Source organism: Nerophis lumbriciformis, linkage group LG11, assembly GCF_033978685.3.
Source record: "Nerophis lumbriciformis linkage group LG11, RoL_Nlum_v2.1, whole genome shotgun sequence".
NCBI lineage: Eukaryota > Metazoa > Chordata > Actinopteri > Syngnathiformes > Syngnathidae > Nerophis > Nerophis lumbriciformis.
In genome coordinates, this window is record NC_084558.2 from 22,266,233 (window position 1) to 22,289,496 (window position 23,264).

General features: G+C 39.4%; 1 protein-coding gene across 1 annotated transcript in view; it reads right to left on the reverse strand.

The window, feature by feature from the left end:
- myocd (myocardin) overlaps positions 1–9,203 on the reverse strand; it is an 82,083-nt gene extending 72,880 nt beyond the window's left edge. Inside the window, exon 1 of the mRNA XM_061967056.1 lies at positions 8,938–9,203. Within this exon, the coding sequence (XP_061823040.1) occupies positions 8,938–8,992 (55 nt within the window). The 5' untranslated portion in view covers positions 8,993–9,203. The remainder of the gene's footprint in view (positions 1–8,937) is intronic.
- Positions 9,204–23,264: the final 14,061 nt, after the last annotated feature.

Here is a 23,264-nt window from a genome sequence, read left to right on the forward strand (position 1 = left end):
CGGTATTTGTCCTGCTTTCACCAAAAGCCACACATTTAGTCCCGGAAAAAAAAAAAAAAACAGGTGTTTTCAGTCTGAAAGCCCTTCATGATTTTAACTCTTCCTCTCCAAGTTCATAATTCTTAGTGAGAAGAACACCAGCTGCCCCAAAGTCCTTATTGTTTTCGAGAGCGGACCCTAGCCAGATGGCGTCATCACACCACATATGCCGCCGCGTCTTCTCTCAAAGACATGTGTGGCTTTCCTGACAATAAAGGATATACAAATGCAACACCATATTTACAAGATGTCAGATTTATGAGGTAAATAACTTGTCGCCTCGCCCGGTTGGCTCTGGCGAAGCGTTGATTACTACACATGGCGCTGAGGTGATACTGTGATTTACAAAAACACTCCAAAGTCAGCGTGCAAGAATGAAAGAAGGCTAAGAATAATACCTCAGTTGCAGCTTGATCTCCAATTGCTAATGAGACCAGGTTGCATTTGTTACATCAATTCCCAGAACTTCCCCTCAAGCACAGACAGGAATGTGCTCAGGAGAGATGTACGAGCACAATTGTATAACTTCTCACCAACACATATCCCTAAAGAATGCCTCACTCTTTATTTTACACTAATTCCGTTGCATAAAATGCATTTCCATCAGGTAATTATCTCGCACATCTTTTTCCAATATTTGCCGTATTTGTGAAAGACTGAGATAGTGTCTTGCAGAGTCAAGGAATGAGCATTAACTATCCCTCTTACCCAGGTAAATAAAGTTCCCCTGTGTTTCCACCAAAAATTACCCGGGTACTTTTGGTCCTTTGGGAACCATTCGAAGTTCCTCCAAGCTTGGTGGGACTTTTCCAAGCTACCCGGAAACTTTTCGGGCGCAGGCTGTGCTGTCGAACGCTGATTGGTTGAACACAGTTGGGGGAGTTCCTAAAACTTCTCTTTCAAACACACGACAGTCATTAGAATATATACGCAGCGACTTGTTTTATTCTTATTTCTTGTATATTTCTATTACAACAAACTTGACAGCGGAGAGAAAGAAGAACGAAAGGAAATTTCAACTTACAGCTACTTTTGTGGGGCATATGTGGTGAAGAACGCTGATCAGTGAAACTATGTTGGAATGTTTTTACTCAACTGTCGTCTTTAAACTATATGCAGTTTATTGTTGTTTATTAGTATTTACAAACTTAATTTTGTTACGCCAAACTACGAGAAGTGGACAAACTCTTTTAAACGTATTTACGGAGGAGTATGAAGGCGGACTCGAAACAGAGACCTCCACTGTTTACTAATCTGACTTTGTTGGATAAATGTGGAATAAAGGAGGCAGCACACAAGTGGAACAAAGGTAAATAATATCAAATATTAACTATTTACTTTATTACATGTTGTAAAAGTAGTCACTGACACTCCATTTGTGTAGTTTTTAGCCTCAATCCTAGTGAACAAAATGCTAATGCTAACAAGCTAACGCTAAAGCCGATGTGTTCGTGTCGTCGGTGTAGGATACACACTGACATTTATTATTTATATATTGTTATTTACAGATAAACACTGACAGTTATTATTTATAAATTGTTATTCACAGATAAACACTGACACTTATTATTTATATATTGTTATTTACATATAAACACTGACATTTATATTCATATATTGTTATTTACAGATAGACACTGATATTTACTATTTATATATTGTTATTTACAGATAAACACTGACATTCATTATTTATATATTGTTATTTACAGATAAGCACTGACATTTATTATTTAAATATTGTAATTTACAGATAAACACTGGCATTTATTATTTATATATTGTTATTTACAGATAAACACGGACATTTATTATTTATATATTGTTATTTACAGCTGAAATGGACCACAAGAACCCGATTGATCTCATAAATTCATAATTTACAGAGAGGCCGACTTTCTGACTGTTGGACATTGCAGACAAAAGCCTGACTTTTTTTTAAACAATTCGGTACACTTGATTTTTTAAATCATATCGTTTTGTGTATTAATGCTTTGTATTTCATTTACTTACATTTTAGTAAAATAACTGTAACCTATTACTGTCTTCTTATTTACATGGCATCAGCATAGAAATATACTAAACCACATACCTCCATACGTCAGCCGGATTTGAATAAACTACCTGAACTGTGAAATGCGGTGAAAACACAAACCACACACTTCTACAGGAACCTCAATATATATATTACATAGAATATAATATACATTTTTTACCACGCTTTGAACCCTGCGGCCTATAAAACAGAGGTTTTTATGGATTTTTCTTTGCTAGCGGCCATGATGTTTTGTATTCAACAAATAGTTTTCATATAACACCGACAGAGACACTGAAAAGGTTTGTTATTTTTTAGACGAGTTCGTTCACTGCAGGTGCTGTGGGTTGAAAATGTACTTCCTGTTTTGTGCCTTAAGCCGGAAGTATACGTCCTGTTTCGTCTACTATTCGTCCATAGCGTTTCAGCTCAAAAGGGTTCTTCATTCATCACACAAAGCAACGTTTGAAAGTTTTACAATAACAATAAACTAAAACAATTCATACTTAATAAACGGTCCCATGTGTGATGTCCGAAGGGGTGTTTTCATGCATATGTGTACATGCTATCGTAATGTAAGAGTTCGTTCACTGCAGGTGCTGTGGGTTGAAAATGTACTTCCTGTTTTGTGCCTTAAGCCGGAAGTATACGTCCTGTTTCGTCTACTATTCGTCCATAGCGTTTCAGCTCAAAAGGGTTCTTCATTCATCACACAAAGCAACGTTTGAAAGTTTTACAATAACAATAAACTAAAACAATTCATACTTAATAAACGGTCCCATGTGTGATGTCCGAAGGGGTGTTTTCATGCATATGTGTACATGCTATCGTAATGTAATCAAGCTAGCATTGTTAGTATTAGAGAATATGCTAACATGCATACAATTGCTGTGTTAGTATTATTAACTTACAATGTCATTCTTTTTGGATTGTTTCAGTTTCGTAAATTCACCAAAACATCACCGTGAAGTTATTGAGTCTGTTTAGCTGATTAGAGAGCTAACTTCTGCAGCTAGTGGGTCCATTACGATTTATGTTTTACTACCTGGTTTGGAAATAATTATGGTATATAAATAAACATTTACAAAGTCTTTCGTACCGGTACATAGTTGCAGCTTAAAGTCTGGTGCGGCTAATATATGAAAAAATATTTTTTTCTTCAAAAATTTGGTGGGTGCGGCTTAAATACCGGTGCGCTCTGTAGCCCGCAAAAACGGTAATACAATGACTGAATTTTGACTTTGTGGATTATTTCAGAGTCTTTGTATTATGTTTGTCATAAGTAACTGGAGGACTAACTAGGATACAGCTGGCTATGCTGCACAAGTGTTGTGTGTGTATGTTTTTCTCGGTGTTCATTAGCCCAAACTTCCTCAACACACAAGTGTGTGGAGATTTGTGTCCATGAAAGTCACACCCCTTCCCCAAAGCCGTAAACACTGGGCATTAAAATATGAATATGCCTTCTTTAAATGTATTTTGTTAGGTTCATAATTTTTCTCAAGGGTAGGATCAAATCTGTCTAATAACTGAGGCAAAGAACATGACCGCTAGTGGTCGTGAATTCTAAAGTGGGGGTTGGTAGACACAAACACCTGTAACATCAATAGAGTTGTTTTTTTCTGACACCTCTGTCACACACTGTTATGTAATACCAGTCAGCTTTGTAAGTAGTTAATGAAATCAATGTGTGGACCAATCAGCACACACACGCACACACACACACACACACACACACACACACACACACACACACACACACACACACACACACACACACACACACACACACACACACACACGCACACACGCACGCACGCACACACACACACACACACACACGCACATAAAACATTTGCCAGTCTGCGGGGAGCACTTAAGTGAGATCTTTATCTTTTCTTTTAAATTCAACCATGCAGCAACATTTCCTAGGGCTGTTCAAATGGGTTGTAAAATGACAAATTGTTCATGGCTTTGAATAAAATATTAGCAATTACAATAAAAAAAAGAAAAAGAAAGTAAAGCTGAACAACCAGATGGTGTCGGACGGCAGCCGTCATAAGCAGTTAAATTTACAAGTAGCTTTGCTTCACTTATGCATAGTATTTGAGTCATAAATTCAGTCTGAAGATGAATCCTATTTCATTAGAACATGAATACGATTTCAACTAAGTTGACCTTCATGGCGATAAAACATCTTCAACATCTGTGACGGATTAAAACGACCCCAGCGCGTGTTCTTTCAGAATAAGGCCATGTCCTCACCAACACACTTTCCACAAAACGTGTATTCTGCATAATCTATTATTTAACTCAATAACAGACTCGTGAAGTGATTTCAAAGCATTAACCCTCCCATGGAAATATCACAGTGCCAAAAGTATTTACAAGGGGTAAGGAACAAGATGTTTAGTGTAACCTGAGAAACTTTTTTCACCAAGTACCACCTCAGAAGAAACTTGGCTCTAAGTACCACTATAATGCTCAACATCAAAATACAGTAGTGTAGTATGTCTAAGTATTCATTAAAAACAAGGCAAATGTTTTATTTAACAAGTTTATTTAAAATGTTGGGCCACTGTGACATTAAAGACAGTTTGAATAGTACCACTGTGTTTAAATATATAAAAACATAAAACACTGTACTTTCATCAAGTGATTCTTTGGCGTACCAATAGTGGTACACATACCACAGTTTGAGAATCCCTGATTTAGAAGGCCGACAGACAGCGCTTGAAAATGTGACAATGTCTGTTTTGGTCACTTGGTCGCTGAAGTCTTGTTACCTGTTTCTGTGTATTTAGGATCCCCATAAATCCTGCAAATGCGAAATTAAACCATGGAAGCATGGCGCAGAAATTTAGAAAATAATCTTGCCTTCTTCTAAACTTTCTCCAAACGAGCCATTTGGAATTTGATACTCTAGTGACGTGTTTTGCCCAAGTTACGTCAAACAATATCTCCATATATGGTCCAGAGTCCACCATTTTTATTACTTTGTAGTCCGAAGTTGTAGTAAATAAGTTCCTTCTTTTTCTCTAACCTCTTCTTGTGGGGCAGACTGGCTCATACATGCACATGCATGCTAAACTCCTCATATGTTGCCATTTCTAATAAAAAAGTCTAATGTATTGATATCATTATACTCTGGTGTCTGATGTATTGATATCATTATACTATAGTGTCTGATGTATCGATATCATTATACTCTATCAATGAGTTCATATTTGGTTGCTTTCAAGCTTTTGGGGACTTTGTTAGGCAAGGATTATGATTTATATATTTATTAAATGCATGTTTTCTTACTTGATACAGCATCATATTCTATTTTGTAGCATTTCTTTTGACTTTTGGCCCCTTTATAAGCCGTCGATAACTTTTAGGTATAGCCCCAGTTGACAAAATATTGATTAGTTTTGCATTTTGTAAATAAACTAATTAAAACTAAACTAGGACCACTTCTATTTCTAAAAAAATGCACACTTAACCCCCTCCTCTGTAGCCTACTGTAGCCTACAACATCCCCAGCGCACAGTTTTAAGATTCATGTCTACACAAAAACAGATATTTAAAAAAATACATATTTTTCTTTGCCTTTTGGCCTTCCTGTCCGCATAAAATAGAATTTTGGCTTAGGAAATCTCTGGTTTCCGCGTTTCCGTATGGATGTGTTAAACTCAGCTCCTTTGTCTTGTTTCACAAGAAAGATGTGACAGAACATCAGTGTTTATTCACTTAATGATGCAGCACAACATACATGTTCCCTGGGCTCTGTGTAAATGTGCGCTAATTTTACAGATAATGTACATGTTATTGTACATGTAGTATATCCATCCATCCATTTTCTACCGCTTGTCCCTTTCGGGGTAGCGGGGGGTGCTGGAGCCTATCTCAGCTGCATTCGGGCGGAAGGCAGGGTAGGGTACACCCTGGACAAGTCACCACCTCATCACAGGGCCAACACAGATAGACAGAAAACATTCACACTCACATTCACACACTAGGGACCATTTAGTGTTGCCAATCAACCTATCCCCAGGTGCATGTCTTTGGAGGTGGGAGGAAGCCGGAGTACCCGGAGGGAACGCACGCAGTCACGGGGAGAACATGCAAACTCCACAATTGTTTCCAAACGGTGCAGTAAAACGGCTGATCAAACAAAACAGAAAAGTCATTAATGTCTTTATTCATCTTATAAGAGATGAATAACATTTTCTCATTTTTAATAAGGTTCAAGAAATGTATCAAGATTATTCCTCTTTGTAAATTGTAAACACTTTGAGTTTGAACATTTTCTTAAAGTGGATCATTTTAGTACATTGTTTTATTTCTTTGCTCAATTTATTCCATAATTATCTGTTAACAAAGAAAGATCCAGGGGTGGGAGGAAGCCGGAGTACCCGGAGGTAAGCCACGCAGTCAAGGGTAGAACATGCAAACTCCACACAGTGAAGTGAAGTGAAGTGAATTATATTTATATAGAGCTTTTCACTAGTGACTTGAAGCGCTTTTACATAGTGAAACCCAATCTCTAAGTTACATTTAAACCAGTGTGGGTGGCACTGGGAGCAGGTGGGTAAAGTGTCTTGCCCAAGGACACGACGGCAGTGACTAGGATGGCGGAAGCGGGGATTGAACCTGCAACCCTCAAGTTGCTGGCACGGTCGCTCTACCAACCGAGCTATACCGCCCAGAAAGATCCCGAGCCCAGGATCGAACCCAGGACCTTCGTAATGTAAGGCACACACACCAACCCCTGTTGCACCGTGCTGCCCATGTAATATATCACGATATTAATAAACAAAGGTGTTATACAACTTCTTATTTATATCCTTTTTTTTTGCTGATTGGACAAAATGAACATGCCAGCCGGTGAATGTGTGTTTATGTGGGCAGAATTATTATTATTTTTTAAGTGTTTTGAAGTGTGAAAGTGTGCATTTTTGAAAACATCCGTGTTGTTGTAGACGTGACCTAAATCATCGCCAGAGCAACTCTGTTTCACTTGAACCCTCCCGCGTTCCCTAGAGCACCGGGGTCATTTCCCACCCTGCCAATCTACTCTAAACAACTCAAAAGGAAAAGCCCCATTTCGTCTGCCACTCCTGCACTGACGTTACAGCCCGGAGGACTTGGTGAGTGAGAAGCACAGATACACTTTTCGCGCACCCTCCGCGACGCTTTGGAGAGGCGAGTTCGCACAGCGACTTGACAAAACACGCGATCGCCGCTTTCGAGCTCCTGTCTCTGCTAGCATCAGTTACACTTTCCTCAGGGAGGTGGCAGTGTCGGTCAGACGACACACAAACACACACACATGCGCAATGAAGTCATTGCACAAACACACACGCTCAGAAGGGCTACATGGTATGCGTGTGTGTTTGTCTGTGTGTGTGTGTGTCTGTGTGTGTGACAGACAGGACGCAATGTGATCACTGCGGTTTCTTCCTTGGATAGGAGAATATAATTGCACGACGATGAAAGATACTTTTAAGGATATGCAGATGATTGATGTGTTCATTCAAATTGGAGCCAGTTAGATGGAGTTCCATGGTCTGCTAAGTACAACAACTAAACCTCCCTGTTCTGCAGCAACTCCACTGGCTACCCATCAAACATCGCATCCACTTTAAAATAATTATCCTCACTTTCAAAGCCATCCATAACCTCTCTCCATCGTATCTCTCTGACCTGATCCATGTCGCCACGCCCTCACGTTCCCTAAGATCCTCTTCATCCATCCATCTCACTGTCCCTTTATTTAAACTGTCCACCATGGGGGCCCGAGCTTTCAGCCGCTCTGCCCCACATCTTTGGAACTCTTTACCACCAGACCTTCGCAACTTAGATTCAATATCCCTCTTCAAATCAAGACTCAAAACACACCTATTCCTCACTGCTTATTCATTGTAACCATCTTTTCTTTTCTCTTTGTTGTTGTTGGTTTTTTTATCCAAATTAAATTTTATTGTTGTGATTTGGTACGGTGTCCTTGAGTGCCCAGAAAGGCGCCTTATAAATAAAATGTATTATTATTATTATTATTATTAAACTAAAAGCAACACATTTGGATATGCTGAGATGTGATCAAGGTGCATGTGTACATCAAATTAAAAATGTTATTGTTATTATTCTCCCCATGTTACACCTTTTTGCTCTTTCTTTTATACTGTTTTTCAGTTTTCTTGTTCAATTATACTTTTTACGGCCGGCAAATTGGCCCCCGACCGCACTTTGGACACCACTGACGTATACCAAAAAAGCAGGCCTGGTAAGGTTTGGCATCTGTCACTGCTGTGTGTGAAAGGGGGATTCAAACCAGTGCTTTTGATGAGGCCAGGTACACGCACAAGTACAAGCGCCATTAGCTTCCAAATCGACCTTAGCGAGATAACCTTCCACCTAACAACGACGTCTGAGCTCTCTTATCAGCGTGCCTCAAGCCAAAGTGTCAATATTGCCTGTTTCCCTCAGCGGCAACAAGACAACACTGGAGAACAAATCAGTGCATTCTTGGAGGGTTTTGATTTATCTCCGGCATGGCAACCCTGCATGCTGTTTAGGTCTAATGGAGCTATTGAGCGTCCCGTGAGTGTCAACACAAGTCATTGGTGAAGAGTGTCAAAGGGCATATCAGCCATATTGAGAAATCTAATTTCTTTTACCCCTTTGCTATACCAACTTTTGGAATTGTATTTTCAGGATATGCCAGGGGCCAATAAAAAAAAAAGAGCTGCAGGCTGCATTTTGGACAACCCTGCAGTATACCTAAGTGATGACGGACAACCAATCTGTTTGCCAGTCCAAGCTGGACTTTGGCACAACCAGGATGCGAGGGTAAATCAACATAGAACCTTGCTTACCTGATCGGAACTTGCTTCGTATCAGTATTGAGTGTTCAGAGCCCAGAAGAGTCATACTGCTCTACAGTAGAGTTCCAGGGTTCAAAAGTTGCAAGGTACAGCACACCTGGCCCCCTCTTGGCTGGGATGAGTTGGGGCCAACTGGGCCTACCTCAAGGACTGCTCTTGAAGAACGTTAAAGAAAAAGACACACTAGACAGAGTCTCTCTTGTGTCGGCCACAGCCGCCAGTGTTTACTCGAGCAAGTCAGTCTGAGTAGTGCCGTCGATTTGGAAGTGTGTGAGTCGGGCTGAGGCTTTGGTCCCATCTAAGCTGAGAGCTCTGAGGTCTGAGTCAGGGGGAGCACACACAGATATGCCCTGCTCGGGGAGGGGCCTTGCAGCCAAGGGGGTTGCGCTATAGTCCCGCCTGTAGGAGCCCGAAGGCTGGACGGGATTTGGCTGATGACTTCTTCCTCCCTTGATACCGGTGTAAATATATCTGCCTATCAGCCCTGCTGCTTGATTGTAGTGGAGAGTCAGATAGACCAACTCTGGGACTCGAGAAACTTTCGTTGACACTGTTGATGAACCACAATTCTTCCAAGTGCTTTAGACGTGTATACAGTGGGGAAAATAAGTATTTCATCCCCCGTTGGTTTTTGTCTGTACAGCAGGGCCGCCCCAGGCTAAATTGGCGCCCCTAAGCAGTTTTGAGCAGCCGTTTTTTTTCAAAAAAATCTAACATGAATTTAGTTGTATGCATGTTTTGTACTAAAACAAATTCATGGGAAAACATGTTCAACAAGTTATGCTTTCTGTGCAATATACAACATTTTACTTAAAGAAAACATAAAGCTGCACATGTTCCCGGCACAGTCCTGACCGGAATCTGACCCTTAAATGTGAAAATACCAGCCAAGCGCTAACAATAAGACACATTTTTTATTTTCTTATCATTGACGGAGCAGGAAGGGCGAGGAATTTCACATAAAGCCCTCTGCCGTTCATTAAATGACATTTTACATGCACTGCTACATGCAACCCTGCCATGAGGTGGTGACTTGTTCAGCCTTCCGCCCAAATGCAGCTGGGATAGGTTCCAGCTCCCTGCAACTCCGAGAGGGACAAGCGGTGGGAAATGGATGGATGGATGGATGGATGCTTCATGAAAAACGGGGCCCCTACAGAAAAATAAAATGGAGATATTAGAACAACTATATTTGTGGATTTTTTACGATATTGTCCAACTCTTAATTACCGATTCTGATATCAACCGATACCGATATATACAGTCGTGGAATTAACACATTATTATGCCTAATTTTGTTGTGATGCCCCGCTGGATGCATTAAACAATGTAACAAGGTTTTCCAAAATAAATCAGCTTAAGTTATGGAAAAAAATGCCAACATGGCACTGCCTTATTTATTATTGAAGTCACAAAGTGCATTCTTTTTTTTAACATGCCTCAAAACAGCAGCTTGGAATTTGGGACATGCTCTCCCTGAGAGAGCATGAGGAGGTTGAGGTGGGCGGGGTTGGGGGAGGTTGAGGTGCGGGGGGGTGTTGCGGGGGGTGTATATTGTAGCGTCCCGGAAGAGTTAGGGCTGCAAGGAGTTCTGGGTATTTGTTCTGTTGTGTTTATGTTGTGTTACGGTGCGGATGTTCTCCCGAAATGTGTTTGTCATTCTTGTTTGGTGTGGGTTCACAGTGTGGCGCATATTTGCAACAGTGTTAAAGTTATTCATGCGGCCACCCTCAGTGTGACCTGTATGGCTGTTGACCAAGTATGCATTGCATTTACTCACGTGTGTGTGAAAAGCCGTAGATATTATGTGACTGGCCGGCACGCAAAGGCAGTGCCTTTAAGGTTTATTGGCACTCTGTACTTCTCCCTATGTCCGTGTACACAGCGGCGTTTTAAAAAGTCAAAAATTTTGAAACCGATACCGATAATTTTGAAACCGATACCGATTTTTTCCGATATTTCATTTTAAAGCATTTATCGGCCGGTAATATCGGCAGTCCGATATTATCGGACATATCTAATATTCACCATTAATTAGATACTTATTAACATGCAAATTAGTAACATAATTGGCTCTTAATTAGTCATTAAGTACTTATTAATGCCTTATCCTGCATTGCCTTATTATACAACCAGTAAGCCTTTAACTAAGAGTCTTCCCTCAATAACCTCAGAAGTATTGCTTATTAGTAACCCTAACCCTAACCCTTGTATGTTCCCCTAGTGTCCAAATAACTCTAAATTAAGTCTTTGTTACTTAGAATACCTTCCCCATACTAAAGTGTTACCGTTTTTTTTTTTTTTTAAAGTGTCACATGTTTTCAATGTTCAACTTTGCGTTTTTCAGATAATTTTTCAATTTACTGGTAAGGATTTTACTTGGAAGAGAGGAAGGCTTGAGGGCATTGAAGGCCTTGGAGCATGTGAACGAGCATCTTGCTGGTTTTGAGGAGAAAGTAATGCTGCTAAAGTTGGCTCCTGCCATTATTGTACTTCTGTTGTACACTGCCAATGGATGCAACACGCTCACCTGGAACTCCCAAACCATCAGCAAGTCTGTTTCTCTCTGTTTTCACATAATCTAGATAGTGACTATAAAATGACTATGGAGTGAAATCAGAGTTTAAGTCGTGTCTCATGCTGCTCATTGGTTCCGTCTGGTGACAGCCAATGAATACCTTCTTTTATTATCTCTTTCTTCTTTAACTTTCTGTTTGTTGTAATGTTGCTCTTTGTATTGTTCATATAAATGCTCTCGTGTTTATGGTTTCTTCAGGTGTGATGTTATGTGTTTGGCTGCTCTGCTGCCTTTTTTCTGCCTTTCTTTGCAGTACCTCGTACCTCACACTTACCTTTCCAGTAACTCCGTCCTGGTCTAGTTGTGGTATATTTTATTTGTTTGTTCTCCCCCTTTTGTATAGCGTTAAGATTTTATCAATACAATACCCTTATCTATATTCCTTATCGATACTGGTAGTTATCAGTACTCTTACTGGTACTATATGTCATTTGTGGAAATAAAGATTTGAAAAAATGCATTGTAATTAGCATTTATATTAGCACAACTTAAACCACACCTCCAACATGATGTACTGTAACATCTCATAGCAGGGAAGTCTTTAATCTACACCTGTTTTTTAAGTTTTAAGTAAGTCAACTATGTGTGCAGTGCAAGGTGAATTCAGTTATGTCATCTTCTTGAAAACACCACTCAGATCCATCACTGTGTTTCTATTCATTGCAATTACACTCAACTGGAAATACTATTTATATATGGCATGCATGTGCAGAGCACATACCTTTTACATGATACATCATATCAAATATATCATATACATCAATACCATCAATTAGCATGTTATGTGGGTGTGCATTTTGTAACCATAGGAATTATTTGTGTTTCTGTTGCACACAAACATATTTAAGTGACGGACCGGAAGCCATACTGAGTGTTGCGCTACCGATGTACAAACGTTTGTATGTGTGTGTGTGGATTATTATATTACCTACATTTTTCATGAGTGGATTAATATTGGCCTGTAGATTATTGGATCGCTAGGGGGATGATCGATAAAACGTGGTCGTGACTCGTCGTGAGTAAAGTGCGTTCACTTCAAACTGACACAGCCTGCGCGACTTTGAGGAGGAAATATTGTTGTGTTACAAACTTTTGTGTGGTGTTGCTTCCCCATTTGTCATTATTCAAAGTTGATTTTGATGTGTAGCAGTGGCAGCTGAACTGAATGCGACAGCGAGTCATAATTACGTCAGTCAGCTGGAACAAAAAATACAGATAGCTGTATTATTAGTCCAGAATCTTCGCAGTCCTCATGGACCGACCTAAATAGGAACCGGGACTCGGTATACATCCCTATTTCTGAGTGCACTTTTCGTTATTTTTTTCTACTTTTCGAGTGCTCCTTTTGTTATTAAACATTCTCTTTTTGATGACTGCTTTGTGGTCTTACTGCGGCTTAGACGATCGTAACATAGAAAGTGACAATTTTGTATGATGGTGGACAATGATCACTTACAAAACTTTTCGTCTCATGATTTTGGTGTTTCTCTGTCTCCAGTTGTCCGTTCTCAAGCATCACATTGCTATCTTAAATGAGACATCAGAATAAACAGTTACCCAGAAGGCCTTGGCATGAGCAGACATCCCCTTGTTGACGGATGTTTCGAAGGAGAGCGGCTTAGTTCTGCTCTGACAAATGTCTGGCTGGTATGTAGGGGGAGTAGGAAGGGGTGACTTGTTAAATACAGACTGGAGCATTTGCATCATACTGGTGATAAGATAGTCCTGCCTCTCAACTGCTTGGTGATTGACTAAACCATCGCTTTTATTGTACTGTACCAGCTGACAAAATTGTCCATGAAAATAATTTTTTGCTACGTGTACTGTAATACAGATTTTGGTAGTTATTTGTATAAAATAAGTGTTTGATCTATTGGTACCTTGTGCAAAAGGGACAATGCCGGTGCAATAATTCATAATATGAAGAAATAGAAGATACAATTCCCTTCTCCCCTTGTCTTAGCCCTTAGCCATCAGTTATGCGTGTTTGCATCAAGCAACTGATTTACCAATTTTCTTTAACTGGGGTCATAATATGAAATTTCTTTTACATTTAAAACACTTCCTTGTGGTCTACATAACATGTACCGTATTTTCCGCACTATAAGGCGCACCTAAAAACCACAAATTTTCTCAAAAGCTGACAGTGCGCCTTATAACCCTGTGCGCTTTATATATGGATAAATATTAAGATTCATTTTCATAAAGTTTCGGTCTCGCAACTTCGGTAAACAGCCGCCATCTTTTTTCCCGGTAGAACAGGAAGCGCTTCTTCTTCTACGCAAGCAACCGCCAAGGTAAGCACCCGCCCCCATAGAACAGGAAGCGCTTCTTCTTCTACTGTAAGCAACCACCCGCTCGCGTAGAAGAAGAAAAAGCGCGCGGATATACCGTACGTTTCATTTCCTTTGTGTGTTTACATCTGTAAAGACCACAAAATGGCTCCTACCAAGTGACAGGGATCCGGTTCATGAAAAGACGCAATCTCTCCATCCGCACACGGATTACTATTTCACAGCAACTGATATTCCTGTGAACCGCACTGTGGATTCAACGGGAGCACATACGGTGAATATTCGCACCACAGGGAATGAGAAGTCATCCTTCACTGTGGTTCTAGCTTGCCATGCTAATGGCCAGAAACTTCCACCCATGGTGATATTCAAAAGGAAGACCTTGCCAAAAGAGACCTTTCCAGCCGGCGTCATCATAAAAGCTAACTCGAAGGGATGGATGAAGAAAAGATGAGCGAGTGGTTAAGGTAAGTTTAAGTTTACGCGAAGAGGCCGGGTGGCTTTTTTCAGCAGCTCCGTCCATGTTGATATACGATTCCATGCGCGCCCACATCACGCTGGTTTTTAATATATTATTAAAGTTTGACTGACCTATCTGACTGTTTTTTTGACATTCCTTTAGCGCAGTTAGATGCGGCTTACAACACGGGGCGGCTTATAGGTGGACAAAGTTTTGAAATATGCCGTTCATTGAAGGCGCGGCTTATAACCCAGGGCGCCTTATGGTGCGGAAAATACGGTAATGGTGGTGCTCTGGTCAACATTTTGCATGGATTTAGTTTTATAGACCATCTTCAAGCTGCTTTCTGATTGTCGCTTCAGAATGTGCTGTTTTGTTGGCGGTCTCCAGGCCAAACCCCCTTGGACTGCGTCTCCACCCCGTCAGCCATGTTGTAGTTTTTAGCGCTTCCATCTCGAGCCTGCTAATGGATATAAGTTCGTTACTATAGGTACAGCGGAGCATTATAGCATGCATGTGCATGTATGAGTCAGTCTGCCCTAGAGCAGGGCCGGCCCGTGGCATAGGCCGTATAGGCAAATGCTAAGGGCGCCGTCCATCAGGGGGCGCCACGCCAGTGCCACAAATGTTGGAGAAAAAAAAAAAAAAAAAAAGTTGGTACTATTATTTCTAAATACAAAAAATAATCCCACGTTAATTAAAATGCAAAGTAAAGCCTATTTAATAGAAATATTATTTGTTACAACATTACGCAAAGCCCCCCCCCCCCCCGCACGGTGCGCCCTCTCCCTTCCCGTATCATGACTCTTTTTGGACGTCACCACATCAAAAAATCAACACAAGATGCCAAAACTGTCAGGTGCCCAGGGAAGAAAAAAGAGAAAAGAAGAGGAGGAGAAACGAGAAAAGACAGAGGTAGCAGGTAGGTAACGTTAGCCTACATGAAATTATTTGTCTGTTACAGGATGTGATAGTAACCTGGCTTTTTAGCATTAAGCTAATGTTACATGATTCGGCAATTGCTAATCAATAAATAGCTAGTTCTGTTTTAACGTTGGGTTAATATTGTGGAGGGGGCTAAATTGTTATGGAAAATAATAATGTAACGTTAGGTAATTACAGTACTCCCACCTTACATTCCTCAGGGACATTTCTTTTTCTTTAGTTTATTTCGAACATGAACACACTTACATCATAATACATCACACAATTTCATATCATTTCATTTTACATCATGCCCGAAAAGGAGTAGGAGAAGCAAAACTTATTTAATCCTACCCCTTTCCCACTTCAAAGCGTTTATAAATATATAGAATCATTTACTGACCTTTTTATATAATAAAATAACATCTATGAATTAGTATACAACAGTTTTGTAATATGTAATTAATTAATTAATTCAGTCATTATTAACATACTGAGATGAAGAATATCTTTATTTCAATAAGGTTGAAAGTATTTCTCATAATTCTTCTTTTTTGTACTCTGTAAGCACTATTGTTTTGAACAACCTCTTAAACTGGATCATATCAGTACAATTTTTAACTTCTTTACTTAATCCATTCCATAAATTCCACATACTGATATGCTAAAAGTTCTAAGTGTTGTACGTGCATATAAATGTTTGCATTAGATCTTTTAAGCAGGTGTTTTTTGTTTACATTGTTATTGCCTTCTGGTTAGCTAATGTTTGCCCTGCAGGTAATCGTCACTTTTCCACCCCTTTATATATTAGGTATAGTTGTAAGTAAAAAAAAAGGTCAAAGACAAAGCTATTCGGGTTCTTGTGAGTATATACACTTCACTGCCGATGTGGGGGGGCGCCACCTAAAATCTTGCGTAGGGCGCCAGATTGGTTAGGGCCGGGCCTGCCCTAGAGGATAGATATAGAGAAAAAATAGGAACTTAGGCTATGTTCACATCGCAGGGTAGGATGTTTTCCAAATCTGATCATTTACATTACAAAAAAAAATTGAAATCTAAGGTGAACACAATCTGATCCGCATGCAGACATGAATTAACACGTGCTGCAGTGTTTACGGAAGTAACTACTATCCGAGTAATTCACAGTCTCGGTGCATTTATGGCAATTTCAAGGATTTTATGCAATGAAATTCAACATTTTCTGGTCCGAATTATTGATTAAGAAGGAAGAGAACAAGCAAAACCCTTTCAATTTTTGATGACGTATTGGTCGAATGAACTTGACCTGATCGTTCAAACTGCAGTCGGAACGGATACATATCTGATTAATATCCACATATAAAAGATGCCTGGATTGGATTTGAAAGATTAGAAGTTGTACTGGTTACATTGACATTAAAAACGATTGTCAAGAAGGCAAGATTGTTTTATAAATATCTCCGCCATGCCTCCATGGTTTGATTTCACATTTTCGGCACTTGTGGGGATCCCAAATACTTTACACAAAAACAGGTAATAACAGGTAAGAAAAGTTGGTTTTGCATTATCGGAACCCTTCAAAGTGAAGTGAAGTGTGGTGAGCACACTTGCAACTTACAAGAAGAAGACTGAGCAGAGAGCACACACATGTAAGTAATTATTGTGTTTTATCAGGTATCAGGTCCTTTGCTACTTCATGTAAATAACATTTGTCGAGATTTTAATATTTTTATTTTAAAAATAGCTTCTCATTTGAGCTAGCTAACACCTCAGACTAGTATCAAATGGCACTACAACTTACTATAATTCATTAATGATTGACAGCTGATCTACTTTCAGAATTTATATAAGTCATGTTAGAAATTATTTTTTTAATCGCTTGTCCTGACAGCCTAGATCAGAGGTGCCCATTACGCCGATCGTGAGCTAAGGTGTGTCAGTCGATCGCCAGCCAGTTATTAAAAAATAGACCTATAAATTAGAGATCATAATTTTTCACTATGACGTCACTTTCGTCACTTGATTGACATTCATAGCACCCGAGTATTATGTGAGATGACGCTGGCTGCTACGAGCTCACTGTGAAGAAAAAAAATGAGCGGCAGGAAGGCGAGAATCCCTTTTTATTTTAACAGACTCTCGTGCCGTACCTGCCGTCAAAAGGCTAAAGACCGACCGCATAGTTACCGTCTTCACAATAAAAGTGCTGCTCCATCCTGCCTGACATAATAAGAGTCTCAGAAAGATAGCGCAACACAAGCTAGCAAGCAACGGAGTTTGCCATTAATGTATTTCTTGTAAAGTTTATAAAAACAAACATGAAAGCTGGACAAATAAGATGCCAAAAACCAACCACTTTCATGTGGTATTGGACAGAAAGGAGGACTTTTTTTCTCCTCCACAATGTAAATTAAAAAATGTGGAAGTTATCAGCACAACTGTGAATCCTGTATGATTCAGTCATCAGAATCAGGTAATAACCCAACTTATATATTTGGCTTCATTAAAAAAGGGAATCCATATGTTGAACATGCTTGTATTTTTATTAAACATTTTTAACATGTTAACAAAATAAACTATATATATACATATATATATATATATATATATATATATATATATATATATATATATATATATATATATATATATATATATATATATATATATATATATATATAAAACACATCAATCAAATAAAATACAATAATTAATTTGAAAAGTTTGGGCACTCCAGGCCTAGAAAATGCAACTTTTGTAACTTCAAATCCCGCCCACTCTGCTTCTTACGTCATCTGCATGGAGCTACTGTGACGTAGTTCCAATGGTTACCGTAGTAACCCGGCCATATGTCATTCAAGAACTGCAGATTCTAACCATTGAAATAATTTCTAAAGTTTGAAAATATCCAGCTGGCCGCATTGAAATGTTAATTACGTTGTATTATGCCCAGGTAGCCGCCTACCTGCCTCTTTGCAAGACCCGTGTCACATGACTTCAAACTTGAAAACTGATTGGCTGGTTCTGAGACAGGATTGATTGCTTCAGTCTTAATTTACCGCAAGTGGGTCTTGAAGCAGCACATTTTTCTCCACTGAATTTTTTTACTGTGACAAGCGGTAGAAAATGGATAGATGGATGGAATGTATTTACAGTGAATTTTAATGCACTGAATTTTAAAACACTGAATTTTTACACATACGCATTTTGCCAAAAAATTTTTTTCAATAAAAATTGACAGCATAATTTGATGAGAAAAAAATTAGTTCACAAAATTAAAAAAAAGTCAGTAACATAAATTCAGTGTAAAAAAAAAAAGCTTTTGCAATAAAGACACAACTCCATACTCTAATGTAATGTCAATAAGCATAACTTAAACGATTATATTTACTATTAAAAATGGTGTAAACATTCTACATGCAAACAGGCTGGACAAGCTGGTAAGAAGGCCAGTAATGTGGTGGGAGTGGAGCTACACTCTCTGGCGGTGGTGTCAGAGAGGAGAAGTCTAGCAAAGCTCCTAGCCATTATGGACAACACCTACCACCCACTACACTCAGACCTGGCGGAGAGAATGAGCACGTTCAGTGGAAGGCTCAGACTCCCAAAATGCAACACGGAACGACATAGGAAGTCCTTCTACCGACAGCCATCAGACTGTATCATGCATATGTTCCTTTTGACTGTACATGTACTGTAAATATATAATGTATAATAGACTGTATTTATGTTATTCACATGTGATTAATGCTGTATAATTGACTGTATTTATATTATTCACATGTGAATAATGCTGTATAATAGACTGTATTTATATTATTTACATGTAAAAAATACCTAAGTGTTTATAGGCTATTGTGAGCGAACTGTGGTGCTGTAAAGTACTTTCTATTCTATTCTACACATTGTTATACACTGAGATAGGAAAACTAGCATTAATTTACAAACTGGCTTAAACCAAGTTAAGATTTACTTCCTACAATGATGTTAAACACACCTCGTCTCCAAATTCTATAAAACACTGCTGGTGTAGTACCAAGCAGTCAAAGAGCATTGAGCGCTTTGACCAGCTACAGTTCTCTGCTCCAACCTACTCATCCTAATCTCTTCCTTGCATAAACACTGCTTGGCCTTTGTTACACATTTTCGTCTTAGTTATCGTCAACAACCTATTTTCCGCTGACTAAAAAAGGACGATAAAGAGTGAAAACAAATGCACAATGACGAAAACAATGACTGAATCAAATGACAATTTAGCCGACGAATAAAAACGAGGCATTCTCTCGATGTGCTTCAAGAGGTAGTCACCGGAAATGGTATTCACTTAGCAGGTGTGCTTGAAGCTCATCGAGAGAATGCCAAGAGTGTGCAAAGCAGTAATCAGAGCAAAGGGTGGCTATTTTGAAGAAACTAGAATATAAAACATGTTTTCAGTTATTTTACCTTTTTTGTTAAGTACATAACTCTACATGTGTTCATTCATAGTTTTGATTGTTCATTCATAGTTTTGATGCCTTCAGTAACAATCTACAATGTGAATAGTCATGAAAATAAAGAAAACACATTGAATAATGTGTGTCCAAACTCTTGGCCTGTACTGTATGTATATATATATATATATATATATATATATATATATATATATATATATATATGTATATATGTCATGATCCGTGGTCCGGATCATGTTTTGTGTTTTCTGTTTGTTATGGACTCCTTTAGTTCCTGTTTGTGCACCTCCTGAGTTTGTTACTATGGCTAATTATTATTTGCACCTGCCTCTTGTGTTCGGTACGCTCACCTGTTGCTCATCAAGAGACATTATTTAAGCCTGCTTTTGCTAGTCAGTCGGTCTGGCTTCTTTGTTTGCTTCATGCTCACATCACGTAAGTTTTGCTTGTCCCCTAGCTTATGCTAAGTTTAGTTTCGAGTGCGATTGGCATCTTGTTCCGTCGGCTGGTTTTCTGTTTTTGTACCTCTTTGAAGGTTTTTTTGAGAATTAAACGATGTTCCTATGCAAGTCCTGTCCGGAGTCTTCCGTTTGCATCCCGGGAAAACGAACCGCACAGTAAGCAGCAACCAAACCGTGACAATAAATATATATATATATATATATATATATATATATATATATATATATATATATATATATATATTTTTTTAATTTATTTATTTATTTTTTGGGCTGATTTTAACATTTGGGCTTTTTCTCATTTTGTTTCTTGCTGTTTACCCCTTTTTTGTGGGTGGATTTTTTTTGTGTAATATGCCTGGGGCCAATGACAAACGAGTCACAAGCCACAGGTGGCCCCTGTGCTGCACTTTGGGCACCACTGCTGTAGAAACAAACTGTTTATGGCCACTATAGTCTTAGTACTGTAGTATATTCGTTCATCCAATGGCCACATGGCGAGTCCCATGGTTGTCTTACGTCAGCGCCGTAATTAGTAAAATCCGCTGTTCACCTGGCGGGTTTTTCCTCTGTTATAAAAAGAGGATAAATGGGAAAGTCGGTTAGCTGTCTCATTGTTTTGTCATATATTACTGCCTTTGCACATGTCAATGTTTACTTTTGTATTCACAATAAATCAACACAAAATCTGTACTTTGGAGCAATGTTCGCGGGCTTTAGCATTTGGCTTGTTAACTTCCCGCCGCAGACGAGCAATGATGGTCTTGGTTCAGGGAAGAGTTGTTTGATGTTGGATGCTAGAAAATGTCTGGTGCGTTGCAACAATCAGCTTTAATGCATTGTTGCAGTTCGATGATTTTCATTCGCATTGCACGTTTGCAAGCCAAGTGGGTGTAGTGGGCGGCTGTAAATCGGGGGCAGTGGGGCCGCACTGTTGAGAGCCGCGGGATGTGAAGCTGAAGAGAGAGACGCGCAGGTGTTCAGGGGTTAAAATGCGTGCCTTGTTGCTGCTGTCTGCTGGTCACTTCCCGAGTGGAGGTTTCACGTACTGATGTCATATTAATATATTAATTTGCTAATAATTTAGCGATCGACAGGTAGGTTTCCAAAGATCGACTGCTCGATCGCGACCCCTGCCCACCTGTATATCCTCCTGTCTGTCGAAAAAACTGAAGGAGCGGGTGAAATGTCAGAAAATCAATCCAGATTGGAACAGATTTATCTCATTTTAAAAAATCAGACAGAGTGTTACAAAGTGTGATCCACAATTTTGGCCAGCGGGAACCTACAGTATGTTTGACACTATTTTTAGGCCCGCAAATCTAAAACACTGCAGTGACACTGTGACACCTGTAATTACCTCATGCCTGGGAGACATAATTAAGATTAGAGGTAAAAATTTAACTAGAAAAAAAAAAAACTTTTCCTTGTAGCGACTGTATTACCCTATGTAATAGCCATACTTGCCAACCCTCCCGGATTTTCCGAGAGACTCCCGAAATTCAGCGCCTCTCCCGAAAAGCTCCCTGGACAAATTTTCTCCCGAAATTCAGGCCACGCCCCCTCCAGCTCCATGCAGACCTGAGTGACGTGTCGACAGCCTGTTTTCACGTTCGCTTTCCCACAATATAAACAGTGTGCCTGCCCAATCACATTATAACTGTAGAATGATCGAGGGCGAGTTCTTGGTTTCTTATGTGGGTTTATTGTTAGGCAGTTTCGTTAACGTCCTCCCAACGCGGCAACAACACACAATAACAGCAGTCACATTTTCGTCTACTCTTAAACAGGACAATACTGCCATCTACTGTAAATGCAAATGTGACAATAACATCTAGGGCTTTTAGAGAGTGCAGTGAACAACTGCTCACACAACAAGGAGACAAAGCAGAAGAACGAGGAAGATACAGCCATGGCGACGCCGACGACGAGTAAGATGAAGAAATACGCTTGTAAGTTCCAAGCCGCAGCTGCGATTGGACCTGGATAGCCTCCGGGAAGAAGTAGTGGACTACCAAGTGCTTGGCAGTGAAGATCTTCCTCAGGAAGCAAAGATTGACCGGTTTTGGGCCATGCTAGGGAGAGATGGAAGATTCCAGACTCTAGTGCATTTGATGAAAGCACTTTTGTGCGTGCCACACAGCAATGCATCATCAGAGAGGGTGTTCAGCATGGTTAGAAAAATAGTGACAGAGAATAGAATAAGAATGGACAATTCAACCCTTAACTCAACAATGAGTAGATGAGTGTTATGTGTGTGTATATGTGTAAATAAATGAACACTGAAATTCAAGTATTTATTTTATTTATATATTTATATATATATATATATAATAAAATAAATATATATATACGTATATAGCTAGAATTCACTGAAAGTGAAGTATTTCTTATATATATATATATATATATATATATATATATATATATATATATATATATATATATGAAATACTTGACTTGGTGAATTCTAGCTGTAAATATACTCCTCCCCTCTTAACCACACCCCCAACCACGCCCCCGCCCCCCTTCCCCCACCTCCCGAAATCAGAGGTCTCAATGTTGGCAAGAATGGTAATGGCACAAATTCTTCCGCCGCACACAGGTAAATATTTATTTTGTACAGTCATAATAATTGATGGCTATGTGTACGCAAACACTAAAAGTTGTCGTCACGTCGTGTCATTGCTGGTTTACGAGCAGACGATCATGTTCCGCAGTGAATAATCACAGAGTACTTACAAGCAGACACAGTGTGTAGATAGAAAAGGGAGAACGAACGCATTTTGGCTTAAAAACAAACGATAAAGGTGAAGTTATAACACTGAAACGCCCTCAGGAAGAGGTGCTTTAAGACATGGCTAGCTAGCTAGCGGCTAACGTCCAGTCCCAGTTGGCAGTGTTTTAGCTACTTCTAAATCACTAATCCTCGCCTCCATGGCGACAAATAAAGTAAGTTTCTTACAAGTATCATCCCTGCAGGACGAGGAATAGCTAAACATGCTTCACTACACACCGTAGCTCACCGGCGTCAAAATGTAAACAAACGCCATTGGTGGATATACACCTAACATCCACTGTAATGATACCAAGTACAGTAGCGTATCTAGTCGATACTACTGTGATTACATCGATATTTTTTGGCATCACAACATCTTTTTTTCGTTTAAA